Source organism: Podarcis muralis, chromosome 14 (genome assembly GCF_964188315.1).
Source record: "Podarcis muralis chromosome 14, rPodMur119.hap1.1, whole genome shotgun sequence".
Classification (NCBI taxonomy): Eukaryota; Metazoa; Chordata; class Lepidosauria; order Squamata; family Lacertidae; genus Podarcis; species Podarcis muralis.
The window spans coordinates 8,308,541-8,327,329 of record NC_135668.1 but is presented as its reverse complement, the minus strand read 5'-3'; the positions used below and the strand labels follow the sequence as shown (position 1 = coordinate 8,327,329).

Genomic DNA, 18,789 nt, shown 5'->3' with positions numbered 1-18,789 from the left:
TAACCCTATGCTGTACATTTTTATGCTGTGAACTTTTACAGGTCCTGTTGTGTAATTTCAGAGGAAAGTGTTATTCTTATCCCCTGCTGTACATTGTAAAGGCTTTTGGCTATTCACAATAAATTGCTTGATTTTAAAATAGATAAAGCTAACATTTCTACTGTAGAAGGATGACTAATTCAGGATGTCTTATGAGTCACACCTGAGAATTCATTCATTATATTAAATAATGATGGTAGTGTTTATACATTATATATGTATAAACATTTCTAGTTATTTTCATATGCCTTTGCTACATCTTACAGGTGTTTGCCATGCTTTAAAAGAATAACATCAGTAACATCTTATTGGTTATATAAATGCTTTCTCTATTCAGCTCCCATGGTTAATGATTATTAATAATTAAAATAAACTTTAAAAAAATCTTTATTCAGTAATACAAAAGAGAATATTTATACAGTTGATTATCTTAAACCAGTATTCAGGGTCTTACAAATTTAATAAGCTTTCCTAAAAATTTATCCAACAAGTGTTTCTTTTGCTCTTCTGTACTTTAGTTGATGTCGTCAAAGAGGCAACTAATTAGAGATCATCTTACAAACTAGAGACATTTAGTTCTCACTGTCCATGAACTATGGAGCTTCTTTGCATCTCTCTTGGCTTTTAAGTTCATAGCACTCAGTTCATTTTTGACTTAGAAGGAACTACTGCTAAATAAATACAACAGTTTCTAATGGGAGAAATCTGCAAGAGCTGGTGACATGGAAAACCTAATGTAAAATATGAACCTACTACAAGATAATGACAATCTATAATTGAGGCTTTTACCATAATCAAAGCTTTTAACTCTATCTTGAACCTACTATTAAAACATAATTTTTTAAGAGCACTGTATTTTTTGTGTACGTGTGTATGTATTAGCTGCTCCTGATATTACCGGGCACAAACGAAGTGAGAACAAAAATGAAGGACAGGAAGCACTGATGTATTGCAAGTCTGTAGGCTTCCCATACCCTGAATGGACATGGTATAAGAAAAATAATGGTTTTTCTGAGGTGAGTATAAGATGTGATGCTGCTGACATTTCAGTTAGGAGATAAAACACATTACGATGAGTTAGACAATACCAGTAGTATCATTTCCAGTGGACAGCAAATCTTGAAGGACTCAAACACAGATCTTTCCCAGCACTACCACTGGTCTCCTTTTAGCTGGAGATGTTGGGGATCAAACCTGGGACTTGCTACATGCAAAGCATCTGTGCTCCCTTGTTATAATGGTCCCTGAATCAAAGTCTGTTTGATACAAATTCTATTTTTCATCGGAAAGCTGCAAAAAGGTAGGGAAAAGCCAGTAATTGGGCATTCTGGTTTGGTTCTGTTGAATGCTGCTCGAGTGGGCATCTTTGAGAATGAGAGGGCTGATTAGGTGGCTAGGAAGAATTTGGGACACAGGGATACAGATCTTGTGCTGCCATTGTCCTCCTTGAAAGTTAAAAGCTGGTTTCAAGAGACTGTTAGGTGAATGGCACAGGCAGTGGGTGTTTGATTCTACAGGTAGGAGGATATTTTCATTTTGTCCATCATTTGAGGGTTTCTGAATGTTTAAACTGAGACAGTGGCAGAGACAATTTAATCTGTACAGATTTCTGATGGGGCATAGCGCTTTTCAGAGTGCCTTTTATCGGGCTAGGAGGATTGTGACTAGATATTGTGAGTTTTATGGAGTGGGAGAAACAGTTGCTCATATTTCATGGGATTGTTTGAGGTATGTGAAAGACAGTGGGCCTCTCCCTTCATAGGATTTGTGGTTTGGACATTACAGATTTGTCTGTGGGGGCTCCCACAGAGACGGAACTCTGGGGTTTTGTGTTGGAGATTTTATAGCAGTGCATGAATGATACAAGTCTCAGAGGTTGTGACTGAAATGTGATTACACTGTTGCCAGCAGGTGGTGGTAATAGGGCCTAAGCTTGGCATTGCTATACGTTTAAACACTCAGAAGAAAGCCAGTCAAATCCTTGAATTGTTTCTGTAAGACGCCTTCGCTCCTCCCCATATGACTGGTGTTAAGCTTGCATGGCAGAGAACACAAAGAATGATTTAAAAAATGTGTGTGTGTAGTAAATGAGCCAGTTATCTACAACACTTGCTAACAATTATTGTTTTGGCCTTTGTTCTTTTACTGCTTTTCCTTAGCCCATCAAAAACGTTACTGGCCGCTTCTTCATTACCAATAAAGAGAACTACACTGAACTGGTCATAGTGAACCTGCACATCGATGAGGATCCTGGCGTGTATGAATGCAATGCAACCAACTCGATTGGCTGGAAGGCTGAAGAAACCATCCTGCGTGTTCGCAGTCACTTGGCTCCTCTGTGGCCCTTCTTGGGGATTCTGGCGGAGATTATAATTCTTGTTGTTATCATTGTGGTTTATGAGAAGAGGAAGCGGCCAGATGAGGTCCCTGACGGTAAGAGTGTTTTCTCAACTAACTGTATTTCCTAGGGGAGCCAGCCCCCTCCTCTTTGCTTCAGGGAGACTTCCTTTCAAAATGTGGGAACCTCATAAATCAGTAGTTCAGAAATCCACAGTGCTGCAGGCTAAATAATAAACTTTGCCCCTCTTCTGCCTCATAATGGGTTAAGTATAGGACCATAATTTCAACTTTATAAAATGTGGTTTGCAGAACAAGGAGTCTGCTTGGTTACGTGTGTCTTTGTAGTTGAGATAACTTGAAATTGTATTCAGCAGAGATCATTTTGGAAGCATTGCTTAGCCCAGCTGCTGGGCAGTACTAAGAAATGAGGGAGGGCTCATATTACATGGAATGGTTTTTGTTGCCTCTTGAAATAATCCTAGGGGAATTAACAGTTTTAAAGGTAACATTAGAAGTTACTTAGTTGATTTTGCTCAAATGCAGCTTGCTTTCCTCAGTTCAACGTTGTGGTGTCTTGCAGAACAACATTTTGGATACTTCTAACAAAACAGATGTTTAATCAAATATGCTCACAAGGCTACCTTTTGCACATGTAGTGTAAAGACTGGTTACCTAAAAGCACCTGCAACTCTTTGTAGTGAGAGAACTGTTGTTCATTCACACTTTATTTTTGTTTATTTTTAAAACACCCAGATTTGTAATTATGTTTATATATATATATATAAACATCAAGCCAAGAACTTAGAATTGAATCCCCAAAATCAGCTTTTTTCATATTGTAAGCCACCTTAAAAAGGTATAACCTTAAAGGAAAGGCACCCTAGAAATATTTTGTAACAAAATTAAACAAAAATTAACCAAATATTATTATGGAAGCACACCTAGTGGTGGGCACACCAGCTGGAGGGTCTTGTGTAAGATAACTTTTCGTTGCCTCATCAGGGGTGAGTGATATTGGGTATCATGTGGGCAGTATAATGCTTTTAAATAGCTACTGGAAATATATAGGGGTAAATGCTGCCTATAAAATGTAATAATTCTGGCCTGCTTAGGGTGTATAGGACACGGTAAAAAGCATTATTACTATCATAGACATAACTAGTGCTTCAGCCTAAGATCTCATAATGGATTCCGTCCTATAGTCCTGTTTTTGCACAGCTAACTTGTCAAAATATTCACCTATTTAAGATGAACATGTCTGGTGCTCAAAGGGAAGCTTCTTGGGTAAGTTTGTAGCAAAAAAAGGTCAACATTTTTGAGTAAAACCCTGCAGTGTAAATTTTGCTTCTCCCAGCTGTAAAAATGTCTGTGTGGCCACACAGGAAGACTGACCCTGACATGCTTGCTCATGTGGACTGCATGTTCTGAGACTGGAGGAAACTAGCCCCAGATGTATACAAGCAACTTTAAGCAGGCCCAAAGATATTACCTTTCTTTTCCTTTTGCTCTGCTTCTTCAAAGTGCAATTAGCAGTGGTATTACTAGGCATATGTGTCTATGGTTATGTAGAGCTAATACTGCAGGATGGCTATAGAACAGCTCTGAGAAGATTGCTTGTGTGTGTGTGTGGGCGCGCGCGCATACTAACGTGGAAAAGTGTGTCTTTGTGCAAGTCCTCCCCACTTGGCCAAAGGCTAGGAGCAGGAGAAAGCTGTGTTATTTTGATTGCCGCTTCCTCTGCAGATGGCTTCTCTGTAGGGAAGTGTTTGATTAATGCTAAAGCTTTTTACCACCTCTTAACAAGACCCAAGCAGGTCTAGAGCCAGATTGGTTGGCTGCAGCTTGCAGTCTGGCATGAAAATAGTTGTGCATGGCCTTATTTGGAAGATGCTGGTTACTGTTTGATCAGATTATAAGCATTTGCCAACACTGTGCTGGGTTCATTTTAATGCACTCTTAGAAAGATGCATGTGCCAGGAATTAAGTGTGTGAAAACATGGGTTTCCCTGTTGTGTTCTCAGCTATTTGAGAACTCGGGGAAAGCGGGTAAGGGGGGCTGTTGCCTGATATGGATGGCATCCTGTTGCTGTTGGGGTTGGCCAAATAGCTCACAGTTGGAATCCTTATTTTGACATAGCAATATTTCCTAGCTATGGAATTGATGCTTCCTTCTAAGCTTAATAGAAGTTCTGAAACATCAAGGCTGCATGCTTTGAAGAAATCCCAGTATCTGCATTGCCCCTTTCATTAACGGGAGTAGGTTTCGTGTTGTGTACCTGTCAGGAGTTGGCTGCCTTTTCCTTTTGGCTTCATAAATATTTTTGTTTGTTTGTTCAACTGTTGCCGTGAGGAAAGCCATCCAAATTTAGAGTGGTTCACGAGGGGAATAAAAGGGAAGCTAGCTTTCCTTAAGCCAAGTTAGCAATCCCAATAATTGATAATGTCAATAAAACAAAAGGAGAGCTTGAATCATTATCCTTGTGGATAGTCTGCTTATGTGGGCTCATGCCCGATAGGTAACCTGAGTTATCCATTGCATTCCTCACTGGTGGTTAAGTTAACTGAATGGATCAAGTGCATATGCCATTTCAATTGGTTTGTGGATTACAGCCTAACCAGGCCAGTTCTAATATAACCTCTGATTTCATCCGTTTGTAACAGGTGATGTGAATAGTTTATAATATTGTCTCTTCCCACAGGTGATGTATATTTGTTTTTCACTTTTAGGGCTGATTTCTGCATAATATTCTAGGTCCATCCTCATGTCCAAATGTCCTTGTAATTTGTTGTGCAGGAATGTCAGTATCAACCCCCTTGGATGATAATCAGAAAGTAAACAAAGAATATACTTTCTGACGAATGTAGCAAAGTGAAACATATATTGGGAAAGCTTTTTCTATGTTACAAATACTCTTGCATATGAGTATAGGTTCTTGCTTATGAACTTTGAAGGATCATAGTTCAGTGGTAGAGTATCTATTTTGCATGCAGAAGGTCCCAGGTAAATTCTTGGGCACATCTAGTTAGGGCTGGGAGAGAACCATGTCTGATAACCTAGAAAGTTGATGCCAGTCAGTGTAGAGAATACTGAGGTAGATGGACCAATTGTCTGACTCAGTGTAAGGTTGCTTCCACCAAGAACATTACCATTACTGCCAGAGTTACATAGCCTATGGATACTTCCATTTTACCTGCAATATCTTGTTTGCACATCAGCATAATCACATGAAGGGAGGTTTCTTGAAATACAATTAAACCAATACCAACATGCACCATGTTTGCTCTAGCTACATATTATTGATTTCTGAAAAACACTTAAGGGTGTATGTTGTTTGTATGTTGTCCTTTCACACTCCAAACATAAATTGGTGATCATTCTCTTTGCTTCTCCCTCAGCAAAAGAATAATGTTTCATTGTTACTTGACTGAATTGCGCTATGTTCATGCTGACTTTGACTTTCAGTTACCGCCTCAGAAGAAGGCCTTTGCTTGGTGATTCACTCCTGCTAAGAGATTTCTCAAGCATTTTTCTTTTTCCCCCCTCCCAAAATAATAAAGTTTCAACCATAAAATTTCATTTTTCAGAGCTAACTGGCCTGTGCAAAGACGGCCAAAATCATCTATTTGCAACGGGAGAAGAGAACCCTTGGGTTGATGTCATGTAGTTAACCTGTTAGCCTGACCAGTCTATCATCAGCTCTCCATGCACATCTTACATACTACTGTAAAGAGTGACATAATCCAGAGCAACAAAGTTAGAACAGCCAGTTTTCTAATGAAAGAGTACTCAAAAGGTTTCTTCCTCTGCCTTTTTCTTATATTGGTGCCTTATGACTTCTAATAAGAAGTTACATACCTTGTGTCAGAAATGTTCTTCAACTCATTATAACACTGTTTTAAATGGTTTTGTGAATCAGGCCAGGATCAGTATATTCCTTTTACCCCTCCAGTGACAGTTCACCTGAAGTATGCTAGCTTCAGATTCAATTGAGAGATGCTACCGCCTGAGTGATGCTGCTGCAATTGGTGTCCTAATTTACAAGTGGCTGAGTATTCTATACCTTGGCACTTGAATGCCTAATACTGGTGTATATTATGCTCTGTGAAAATTGGTATCCTGGCAGATTAGTAAATGAAGCACTTGGCCTTCTGCTATGTTTGTTGAAGTCCCCCACCCCACCCCCAGTAGTGAATGAGCATTGTACTTCCTGCAAGTACAATGTTCCACAGTGACAAATTCATTCTCGGCTTCTTCTCTTGTTCTATCCTCTACTGATGATGCATCGTTGAATTTACTGCTTTGGGGGCAGGATTTGAGAAAGAAATCTGCCAATCCAGCCTTGATAAGCACAGCTAAGCACCCCCACATCTGTGCTGTTTGCCTGCAGCTCCAACATGAAGAACCTGCAGCCTGTTATTCTCTGTGATACGCTGGTCACAGAGGCAGCAAGATGCTTGTCATTTGGAAATTCAGTGTTACTAAGTGACTGAAACATACAACTGCCTCTCATAATATGATCCTCCTCAGCTTCCTACATGACTGAAGATCATTATTACATGACTGGCGCCTTTTTTATTGGCTGCTTTTCTTTCCGTTCAGGATGGGGGGGGCAGGGCAAAGGGGTTTTAAGCAGTGCTAAAATATGTAGTTACATTGCCCAGGATTTGATCATGCTCCATGCACTCACACATGAGCATGGAAACAAGCCAGGAAGCCACATTTAACCATAGCTCCTTGATAAATCCAAACTAAGAAACTATGACTTGCAGACAAGCCAGGATATAAAGCCATGCTTTAAAGTGGGCTCATGAATCCTGACTTGCTTCAAAACCATTAAGCATAGTTCCCAGTTTGGACATACTGAGAAGCTCTGTTTTTAACTGCAGCTTCCAGTTTATTTCCCCACATCTGCCAAGGGGTGCGTGGAACTTGTGCCTATCCTGTCTCATTAAGATAGGATTTTATTGTCCAAACATGGCCATTGTCTGAATGTAGCCTTTGTTGCTTACATGGTGGCATGTGGCATTTTCCTCTTACGGTGATTCCCCTCTCCCCAAGAACACAGTAATAATTGCTCAATCAATAGTGAGTTGTGCAACATGCCAATATGATTGTTTTAATGGAAGGAATGCTGTTTATTGGATTAGTTTATAGGCATACACTCCCATTTTTTAATGTGTTTTGGGGGTAAGTAAAAAAAATAAAGACTCCTTATTTTTATCCAGATATACATGGCAAACATGGTTTCTACTTTGGAATCCTTTTTGCTTCATATATTTTAGTTAATTAAACTGTGATAACTGCTTTTATTATTATTTTTCCTAATTTGTGAACTTACACCTAATTACACCTAATTGGTATAATAAAAATTCATGTGTGTACTTCTGCGCTGGATGTGCAACAGTCTCATTCCACTGTCCTACTTACATTCTGATATTCAATTTTTTTTGCCTTGATCCTAGTTTATAAATAGTAACATTAAGAAAACTTTTAATTGTCTTCTCTCCCCCCCCCCCCTTTCTTCCTATCCTTCACTTCTGTGCACATCTAATCTCCCTAGCAAAAGGTAGCTATACTTCATGAATGAAAGTATAGGAACTAATTTTGCTTGCAGCCTAGGAGTTCTAGTATGCTAGCAGCCCCAAAAGCATAGCTTTGTTAATTGCCTTCCCTAACTTGTTAGTTCTGGTAGGTGCTATTTCACATGTATTTAGACTGACTGTGGCCAGACATTGCCACTTCTAGAGATTTGCCCCTCCATTCTCTTTCAGATGGGTTGCACTGGTTGGTATGTGGATATCTTCTTCAACAGAATGCCATTTATGTATCAGTATATTTCAATATACTGATAAAAAAATGACTCAAAAGCTCTTGTAAAATGTTTCTCAAAAGCCCTTTAATGGCATCTCTCAACAGTTCCTTTTTATGTTGAAACTTTCAGCTGTGTTAAGTCTTAGAGTACCGTATTTTTTGCTCTATAAGGCGCACCAGACCATAAGATGCACCTAGTTTTTGGAGGAGGAAAACAAAAACAAAAAATATTCTGAATCTCAGAAGCCAGAACAACAAGAGGGATTGCTGCGCAGCGAAAGCAGCGATCCCTCTTGCTGTTCTGGCTTCTGGGATAGCTACGCAGCCTGCATTTGCTCCCTAAGATGCATACATATTTCCCCTTACTTTTTAGGAGGGAAAAAGCGAGTCTTATAGAGCAAAAAATACAGTAGTTATTCTCTCAAGCTTCCTCCATTTTATTTCCAGTGTTGTTGCTGAGGGGGGTGATTCTTGGAGTCAAACAGGAAAATGAGTTGAAAGCATTTCTGCTCTTCAGTGTAGAAGGTAGAGCTTGGTGTTAATCTGGAGCAGGCTTGGATGCTCTTCAAATGCCCCTCCCCCGATATATGTTAGAATGCTGTGGAACTGGCGAGGGGGGGGGGAGATAATCTCAATTAAAAAGTCTATGGACTATCCTTCTGTAGCTTCTCTCTTTGAAAAAAATCTGATATGGAATTTGTACACTTGAGCAGCCAATGCATGCATAGGATCATTGCATTTGGACATTTGTTTTTATGTGAAACATACTTTTGTGGGGGGAAAGTGCAACCCACAAATGTGTAATGTGATTGAATCCTATGCATGTTTCAGTCACTGTTCATGCTAGAACTTTGCAACTGGGGAAATAGTCCAAAATTCAAAATATATTTGGGATGCCAGACATTTTCTTTGACTCCTGAAATGTTAATTTTTTAAAAAATTAACCAATAATATGGCTAATCGAAGCAAACATTTCAAATTCATATCTTAATGGTTTCCAGGGTACTTCTTTACAGCTGCCACCCACCCTCTCTCCCCCTCCCCACCCCAAACACCTGCCTGTTCCTTGCTCAGAATTTGGTTCAGCACAACATCCACAAAATTAGGGCTTTCATTTTAGCTTAATGTACTCTGTCTTTTCATCAATATTTCCCTCTCTGTATAACATCTCAGTTGGCAACTACTTTTACTGATTACCCTTTCAGGGAGTGAGGTTAAAGTCCCCCATCCCCATTCCTGGTGGATCTGCTGTTCACAGTAAATCCAGACTGCACTATGTGAAAATGGGGGCACAGACAGGAGCACAGTTGCAGAAGGAATGAACTTTTGCTGGTGTTGGTTCTCAACACTGCCTCCCTTCCTATTAAGGGGGATGGTGGTTAATGCATATACAGGCCTGTGTATGCCATTAAGAAGTGAGTGATTCCTTTTGTTCATTTTCTCCTGCTTCTATCACTTTTCTCCTCTTTTACCCACCCACCCGCCAGCTATTTGAAGACATGAGGGAGCAGTTTTAGCCCTTGGATTGCTGCTTGTTACAAGTAGAAGCTTGCAGGCCAGGGATGTCTTGTTTTAAATGATAGTATGAAAGCCACCTTGGGAGCGTTTTAAGCTTAAGAGCAGGGTACAAAAGCTGTAAATATATATATATATAGAGAGAGAGAGAGAGAGTTCATCAGCAATTGCTGCATATCTAGCTCCTCCAGTGGGGAGAGTCAATGAGTAGTGCTGTTCCATCACACAACCACAAGACAATGCATTGTGTGCTCTGGCTTCTTGGCGTGGATTCTCACTTTTACATTTTGTATTGTTTCTCTGGTACAGATGCTGGTGAACAAAATAGAGGCACTTCGTTTTATCCATTACTTTGATCTTTTTCCTTTTTTCTTGCTCTTCAACTATAATTTTCCCAAAGCAACTACAAACATCTCTTTTAAAAATCTGAATTTACAGGTTTGCAAGGGGTGTGTAGGTGTATCCGTAAGATTCTATAGATAAAGTTGGTGTATGTTTCTTTTTAGAAATATTCTTAAGTGGCAGGAAGTCATTGGGGCCTTCAGAGGATTTTAAGGGACTTTAAAAGGGGGGGAACATACCTTTGTTCTTCAAACTAGTTCAGAGTTGCTGTATTTATGTTTAGATACACAAAAGTGTAAAATGAGAAGTCAGAATTTCAGACAGGTAGGAACGCTGTTCAAAGCCTTCACCACCACTAAGCTACACAATGCATGCTTTTAATTTTTTAAATATGACCCTTAAGAACTGCTGAGCATATAATATCTCTCTCAAATGCACATGTATCCTGTGCCTGCAGTTGGTTTTTATAGTTTACAAATCTAATGAAGAAGTTGGCAGAGTACCTTCTGTGATGGAAGCATATTTGTCAGCGGCCAAAAAATGGGCAAGGTACATTACTCTGGACCTTCACCCATCAGATTGGAATACAGAGGCACATCTTGTCTTGTGTGTCCACCAGCTCAACTACTAGCAAATTAGATTATTACTAGATCATGCTGTTTGAGTTGTATTGTTATATGTCAGTTACTATGACTTCTTTTTTTCCCCCCTTCAATTGCATCATTCCTTTAAAAATGGTGGTAAGTGAGAGATCTGCATGCTTTGGAGTTTGTTTAATCTCCGCTTCAGTCTATACAATGCACAGTTCATAATGTTAACACTTTTCTTAGTTTTACTCATTCACGTTCACAACTAATTTGGGTTTAAGTTTGCTGTTGAATTTCATTTTCTAATTTGTACCATTTTTCTGTAGTTCTGTTCCTCCCCTTTATTGGTCGACTTCTCTAGGATTCGGTCCTTTTGTCTGTCACGTATTGTACCGTGCTGGGGCCGATTTTGTAATGCTCAAGCGGCTGACCCACAAGCTAGTGGTGTATTAAGGTTTTCACTTGACAACCATGCTTTACTGGACGCAGAGGGAGGTGATGGAAGTCCTGCCAGTCCAATAGGATTGTCGCATGTGAACAATGCAGGCCACGCTCCAGCACCTAATGCATAAGTGCCAGAGCACTCACCTGACTTTCTTTTGTAAAGTGCAAAACCTTTTGGTTAAACTTACTCAATAAAACCTCTGCTTTCAAGGTGTCTTTTACCACCCAGAATGCTTGAGGATCAATGTTTCAGGTGGTACAAATTAGAGCTTGCAGAATGATTAAGAGAAGGACAGGAGCCTGCATTTTTTCCCAGAACCGCATAGGGGAAAGAACTTCAAGCGTCTTTTTGTAGGCTGTCGTGACCAAAGCAAGGATTTGAGTAGAATGACTGCTTTAATGTGGTGCTACTAACCCTGCTCATTTCTTTTTTAAAAAAAACAAAAACCTAAGAACTCTCACCAAGGTGTCACAGATTCTAGTAAATGGCTCTTAAATCTACCGTTTATAATGTAGAGTCTATAGCCTAGGGTGCCTCTGAAATATTTTGGGAACTGAAAGGTGTTCATTTTGAGGGGAGACTTAGTTTTGCTGTAATGTGCTTTATGTTTCAATACCTGATGTGTCTCTGTATATCCCCACTGTATATACAGCACATTGATGTCTGGTTGTCCTTACTAGTCATAGTTCTTTCTGTACCTTGTTCTGATAGTTTACTGTTAGTAACAGACTTTTGTGGACACTAGTGTGTTGCTAGTGTGTTATTTTGGCTGTCAAGCTGTTGGTTTGTGGTTAGCTCTCTTTATTTTGAATGTTTTATTTATTTATTTTTGTTCTGATAACTGTGCTGGCGGTGGCTTTGCCTATCCGTTGCCTCGAAGGTACAGGTGGAGTAATGTTCAGCTTTGATCAACATTACTCCTAGTGTGTGCTCATGCGGTTGCCAACACTGTTAAGACTGTAGTTTCCATAACTGCTTTGTGTGCCCTAAGACCCCTTGTGGAATCCTGCTGAGTTTAAAAAATAATAATAAAGATTTTAGAGAGAGTTTTTTTTAGCTTGGAAAAATGATGAAATGCAGAAAACATGGTCATCCGTAGAAATTCTACAGAAGTTTTTGCACAAGTTTATGGATTGGGATTTTCCTTGTTCAAAAAATGCCTTTTTGTTGTTTAATGTACTGCATCATTTTAAAGCATCAATGAAATGTTCAGTTGATCATAAAGAAGCCTATGTGAAAAGCCACATGTTGACTTTTTTCTGTTTTCTAAAAAATATACCTTAAAAATGGGACAACTTTCTGGCTCTCCCATCTCGCAAGCTGAAGTCTATGTGAACTGTAATACTAGTGTAACCTTTATGCTGTTTCGCCAGAAACTTTTTTTTTTTCATATTTATACATGGAATCACAGAGGTTTGCTGCTATCAGAAGGACTGCCTTTTTAGTATCAATCAAAATTGCCTCTTCCACTTTCTGGAACTTAATTTTATTAAGAGATCAGGCAAAAGTGTGTGAAAGATGGTCTAGGGTGGTATATGATTTCCTGTGTTTTGTCCATCAACAGTTAAGAGGCGGGGGGAAACCTTTATTTTTAGAAACAAAACAGCAGGATTTTACAACTGAAATGTTGGTTTGTCTTCTCATCTATCTTGTTAAGATTGAACCACTGGAACTTGGGGACAAGATGAGTATGACCACATTGCAACAATCTGTCCACTACAGTTGCAGTTTTTCATGATGAGCATTAAAAGTGTTAACTGAAATCATTTTGAACAACATACTTGTCATCTAAACTCAAAGCCAGAAAAAATAACTTCATGAATCTTTGCAATACAAATGGAATGGCCTTTAAATAAATGCTGTATGTAGATAATACTGTTTGCAGCCCAGTAAAAGTTTACTATGGATTCTTAACTAGACTCTTCTTTCCTTCTCTCTTTCCTTCACTGGATCACAATGAATTCCTGCTGCAGATGATGAACCAGCTGGGCCAATGTAAGTATTTCATAACTGACTGCATATTTTTCATATGGGAGGCAATGACTTTTAGACTTTCCACCTTCCAGGGAACCCATCCTATGATCACCTGTCTACCATGCTTCTAAAGCACTGCATCACTTGTGGAACTACCTTTTAAGGTGTTACAAAAGCTTCAGTGAGATACATCTTCCAGAACCTTCTAGAATTGGGGCAACCCAGTCATATGAGTGGGGTACAAATAGTTAAACGTTGATTATTAAAATTATTTTTGATTGGCATGCCTTGTTTCGACCATATCATGCCAGCCCCGAAAGAGCTTCACTGGCTCTACAGGCTCACTTTCAAGCTCAGTTAAAAATTGGCAGTGCTGAATTTTTGAGCCATAAACATCTGGGGCCCAGGGACCTGATGAAACCTCTGCTCTTGTATCAAACTGCCTGCATTCCAAGATCTCTGCTAAATTGTCCCAGTCAGAGGTGAAACAGATGTCAACAAGGAAGTCTTTTTCCACTGTGGAAATGCCATCCCCAAGGAGGCCCAGTTTTATTGCTCAGGTGCTAGGGAAAAAATTATTTTGTTTACCTAAGTACTTTAAAACTCCTGTTAGTGATGTGTTTTGGTATTGTTTTAGTAGCTTTATATGTTGTTTTTGTTCAGTTGGTTTATTTCACAGTATGTATTCTTATGTAATTATGAATTACTTTCATTTGGGGTAATGCAGAGTGGGGTATAAATATTTTAAATAAATATAAATTTAATCAACAGCATTCACATGGGTCTTGGAGAGCTTTGGGCAAGTGTTTTAGACCTTGACACTGCCTTGTGTGAGCTGAGCTTGCATTTTACACTCCATGGCTTCACATTGCAAAGGACGACTGGTAATGATGAACAAGCTATCTTCCAAGGAAGTTTCTCTGGCACAATTGTACTTCCCATTCAGAAACCCCTGAATCATCCAAGGAACCCAGGGAGCTCAAAACCCAGTTTGAAAAATTGCTGCGTTAGGCCTTAGAATAAATCATAGGAATGCCAGTGGCCTAAATTGATGCTGAATTCAGAGAGTAAAGAAGAGCTGATCTTTGGAGAGTTGGCATTGCTGCTTATTTAATATACCTTTACTAAACCTTTCAGGACACACTGCCCTCACAAGGCTGCTTACATAATGTTTTCAAAACATCAAAACGCAACCCTATAAAATACAATATCAGAGTTAAAAACAGAAATAGTTCAAAATTTCCCAGCACAATAACTTAATCACAGAACAATATAAAAATAGAATATGCAGTTCAAAGTTAAGAGCGTGCAACAGTTAAAACTTTTCCAGAATACAAATGCTAGAATTGGATTTCTGAGTTTATTTCAGTGTGGCTTTTGCTGTTTTATGTGTTGTTGGTCTTGTCTTGTTCAACTAACACTAATACTTTGTTTTTATCTTTAACTGGCTGAGTTAGAGAAGTGAGGAAGAAGGTTTATAAAAAAAGAATACAGCAATTTCACCATTATAGAATGCAGCAAATTCCTTTTAACTATTGATAGCTTCCAAAGGGTGATCCACTAAGGTAGCATCTATTGATAACTACAATACTAGGCATAATCTCCAGATTCACAGGTAGTTTGCACAGGGTGGGCTGTTGTCTTCAAAGTTTGGGTTTCCTGAAGGAATCTGAATGGCCACTGGAAAAGCAATACGTTGAACTAATCCAGCAGAGCAGTTCTTAATGTTCTTTAATTTGCAAAGAGCAAAGCCTGCTGAGAAAATAACTTCTCTTTTCCAGGGCAACATGTTCCTTACAAATCCCATAATAATTTAAGAGACTTGTTTATTAAGTTACTGTGGAAAGATTAGCATAATAGATGGATTATGCGGTCAACACAATAGAATTGCTGGTGTTGAGCAATCCTGTGTTAAAGTATAAAAGTGACAAGCCCCTTTCCAGGTGGCTTAACAGTTGACATAGCCAGGAGGAATCCAAAGGTGACGCCATCAATAAATAGTGTTGACATATAAGGTTGGGCCATTTATTAAAGGCTGAGAAGCAAGGAAATGCAAATTGAACCAGTTATTGCCCGTAATCGCCCAGAACCTGATGTGTTGTGTGGAAAGTTTAAATTGTTCATTCAGCTGCCTGACTGCTATAAAGGGACTGTTACGGAACCTGTCCACTTTTGTATCCATAAGACTCTTGCAACTTTTGTACAAATGCTGTTTTTCTTTTGTACTGTTTTCATTCCATTCAGTATCTTAAAAAGGTTTATTCATGCTGACTTTATTTTTCACAAGTTTAATTCCATGCCTTTTTTTCTTCCCCAGGAAAACCAACTCCACAAACAACCATAAAGACAAAAATCTACGCCAGAGAAACACAAATTAAAATAATGCTAATGTAAGCCTGTCTCTAAAATCTGAGTTCTGTCATCTATATATTTATATATATTGTATTGAGACTTTCTTAAACCCTAGGTAAAGAAATGAGGGACAAACTTAACTAGACAAAGAGAGGGAACCCGATCTATTGCAGCATTAGGTCTCAACACACTTGTTGAAATCAGTGCGCAAAGGCGCCAGTAACTGCACAGGACAGACTCTAAAATGGTTCAGAAGTTGGGAAGAACTAGAAAAGTTGCTTTGGAAACAATTTTCTGGAAGGGGGTTGTACTTGCCCTGCGAGTGCATAGATCAGGGAGTACTTTTTGACCTAGCTTTGCTCCTTGATGCCAGGTGCTGGCTATGGCCAGGAGTGGTTTTTGCAAAGCTTCAACAGGTGAACCAGCTGTTCCTAGATAAAACAAATATGGACACTGTTATACATGCCCTGGTCACACCCAGATTGGTTCACAGTAATGTGCTTTATGTGAGCCTTCCTCTGAAAAGCATTTGGAAATGTGAGCTACAATATGTGGCTGCAACACTTGTCTCCGGAATGCAGTTTTGTTTCATCTGCTCTGGCTTCTAGTTTGTGACCAGGCTTAATTCAAGTGTTGGCTCTTGCCTGCAAAGCCCTAAATGGATTGGGACCACAGTACCTGAAGGGCCGCCTCCTTCCACATGAGCCTATAGAACTCTTGACAGGGCAGTCGGTTCCCTTTACGCTTCAGGCATGCTCTTGAGACCTTTTTATACTGTTCAGCTTTCAGTGTGGTTGAGTGTTTTTATCCTCCTGCTCTAATTGTATGATACTTCTTGTTAATTATTATTATTATTATTTTACATGGCACATAAGGTACAATTTGAGAAAACAATTATTACAACAGTGAACAAATAGAATTAGACTTTTGTCATGCATGTGATACTGTGTTTTTGTAATAAAGGTAAAGGTACAGGTACCCCTGCCCGTACGGGCCAGTCTTGACAGACTCTGGGGTTGTGCGCCCATCTCACTTAAGAGGCCAGGGGCCAGCGCTGTCCGGAGACACTTCCGTGTCACGTGGCCAGCGTGACAAAGCTGCATCTGGCGAGCCAGCACAGCACACGGAAACGCCGTTTACCATCCCGCCAGTAAGCGGTCCCTATTTATCTACTTGCACCTGGGGGTGCTTTCGAACTGCTAGGTTGGCAGGCGCTGGGACCGAGCAACGGGAGCGCACCCCGCCGCGGGGATTCGAACCGCCGACCTTTCGATCGGCAAGCCCTAGGCGCTGAGGCTTTTACCCACAGCGCCACCCGCGCCCCCCTGCGTTTTTTGTAATACTATTTAGCAATTAACATGTTAGCAAACTGTAAACAGTTTGGAATTTTTATCTGGTGCTTTCTGAACATATTTTTTACTACATAACTTTCCTTTCTGGTAGTTCAGGTGATTAGATACCATATGGTAAAGAACCATTAAAAACAGATATAAATGAAGTTTGCTTGGCTTTAGATGTTTTCTACTGTGCTTTTTAGGATGACATATTTGTGATGTAGTTAACCACTGAACTGTTCTCATTTTTCAGAGCTTTAAGAATGAGAGATTGAAGGGAATATCACCGGCTAAATTGGATAATTGAAATGGTTGGTTTTCACACTCCAGTCCCATCTCTGATGTTTTTTTCTTTTCAAGTGAGCAACAATGACTGTCTAAAGCATGCCTTATTTAGCCTCTCCAGTAAGGATGACCTAGCCAACACATTTAATAATGCTTCAGTATAGAGGGTGTAAACAATTTTTGGCTTGATGTGCTGTGACTGTTGCTTTCTTTTCTTTGAGACTATTAAGTATTACAAGTAAAAAAGTCCAATCATGCATGCAGCATTTTTTACTTAATGTAGCTGTTAAGACTAGCAAAGCTCAAAGATGCACTGCTGCCATCTAGTGATAACTTTTGTAAAAGTACAGCAAAACCTAAAATATATACAGTATATATTTATATTTTTGGGAGGGGAAACCAAATTACAGTAAGTGTTTGATTTTTAAGATGTTGAATTCATTCCTTATATTCTATGTCTGAGAGATAAGTGAATTATGTCCAGTACTTAAGAGAAGTTACATAAATTATTCTAAGGGCTTAATCTATTATGACAGGCTTGGTTATATTATCAAAGACTGCAAGAACTGGAATAGTTTGATTGGTGGTGATGAGCTGCAGTAAAAATCTTTAGTTTATAAATATTATGATTACTTTTTAAGTGATTTTTTTTGTTAAATCATGTAAATTTCTCATCCTTTTGCACTGATGTGTTCACATTCTTCTTGTACATTCAATTCAGGCAGAATTTTATAATTTACTTTGCTTAAATGCTAATGTTAGAGCATGGTGATACTCTATGCAACTGGTTTGTTTCCGTTTGACATTAAGTTTTCATGTTGATTTAAAGATTGATTGTAGAGTCACAGACATAACAGGGTTCTTAGATTGTGGCATACCTGTAGATGCATGAACTTGTGATGTGTGTACTTGTTGAAGTGCAATGATGTGTATAAAAAAGTGGATTCACCTGTTTTTAAAAATAAAACACTGATAAAAGCCTGACTTTGAGGCTGTTTTTCTGTTATCCATCATAACACACACATATATGAGTGTTTGCAATATTTCCGGTAGTAATTTTAAGCATGAAAATACGAAGCAGCTTTTTTACTAGAACTCTATCCAGACATTCAGTTGAATTGCCTGAATTGCTCTCTTCTCTTTCCCCACATCTTCACATTCACATTGAGATAGGTTGGCGGAGAGATTGTGACCAGCCCAAGGTCAAGCAATGAACTTTGCAGCCGAGTGGGGATTCGAACTTGGTCTTACTATAAGCACTACTGTTCATATGACTATCATTGCCCAGAAGCTGCCTGTGATCTTGTTGCAGTTCTTGTCTTCCTGCACCCGTATTTTTTTGTTATCTCAAGCTGCTAGGCAAAGACCACAACTGAGAAATTGCTGTCAACAATATCTAATGAATCAGTACTGTTTGTCATGTGGACATAATAATAATTTATACATACATACATACATACATACATACATACAAAATCCATCTGACCGGGTAAAATGTTAAACGTTTAAAACTTCTCCATACATACAGAACTGTCTTTAGACAGTTTTATAAAGGTTGTATAGTTACTTGGTTGTATACAGTAATACCTCTGCGAACGTCCACCTTGTCTAGCATCCACTTCAGTGAACGTCTGTGGCAAACTTGGAAGTACTGGAACGCGGCGCTTTGCCCTGCATCCTTTTCGGCCAGCGGCCGGGGCTCCGGAATGGATTCTGGTGGCAAAACAAGATATGACTGTAGTTACTTATTTCCTTGAAATCCAA

The 18,789-nt window shown here is 39.2% G+C and overlaps 1 protein-coding gene across 2 annotated transcripts in view; it reads left to right on the top strand.

Moving 5' to 3' along the window:
- NPTN (neuroplastin) overlaps window positions 1-18,009 on the top strand; it is a 45,000-nt gene extending 26,991 nt beyond the window's left edge. For both annotated transcript variants that reach the window (XM_028707020.2, XM_028707022.2), the window contains 5 exons: window positions 922-1,055; window positions 2,199-2,472; window positions 13,054-13,075; window positions 15,372-15,444; window positions 16,994-18,009. In XM_028707020.2, the coding sequence (XP_028562853.1) occupies window positions 922-1,055; window positions 2,199-2,472; window positions 13,054-13,075; window positions 15,372-15,432 (491 nt within the window). In that variant the 3' untranslated portion in view covers window positions 15,433-15,444; window positions 16,994-18,009. The remainder of the gene's footprint in view (window positions 1-921; window positions 1,056-2,198; window positions 2,473-13,053; window positions 13,076-15,371; window positions 15,445-16,993) is intronic.
- The last annotated feature ends 780 nt before the right edge of the window (window positions 18,010-18,789 follow it).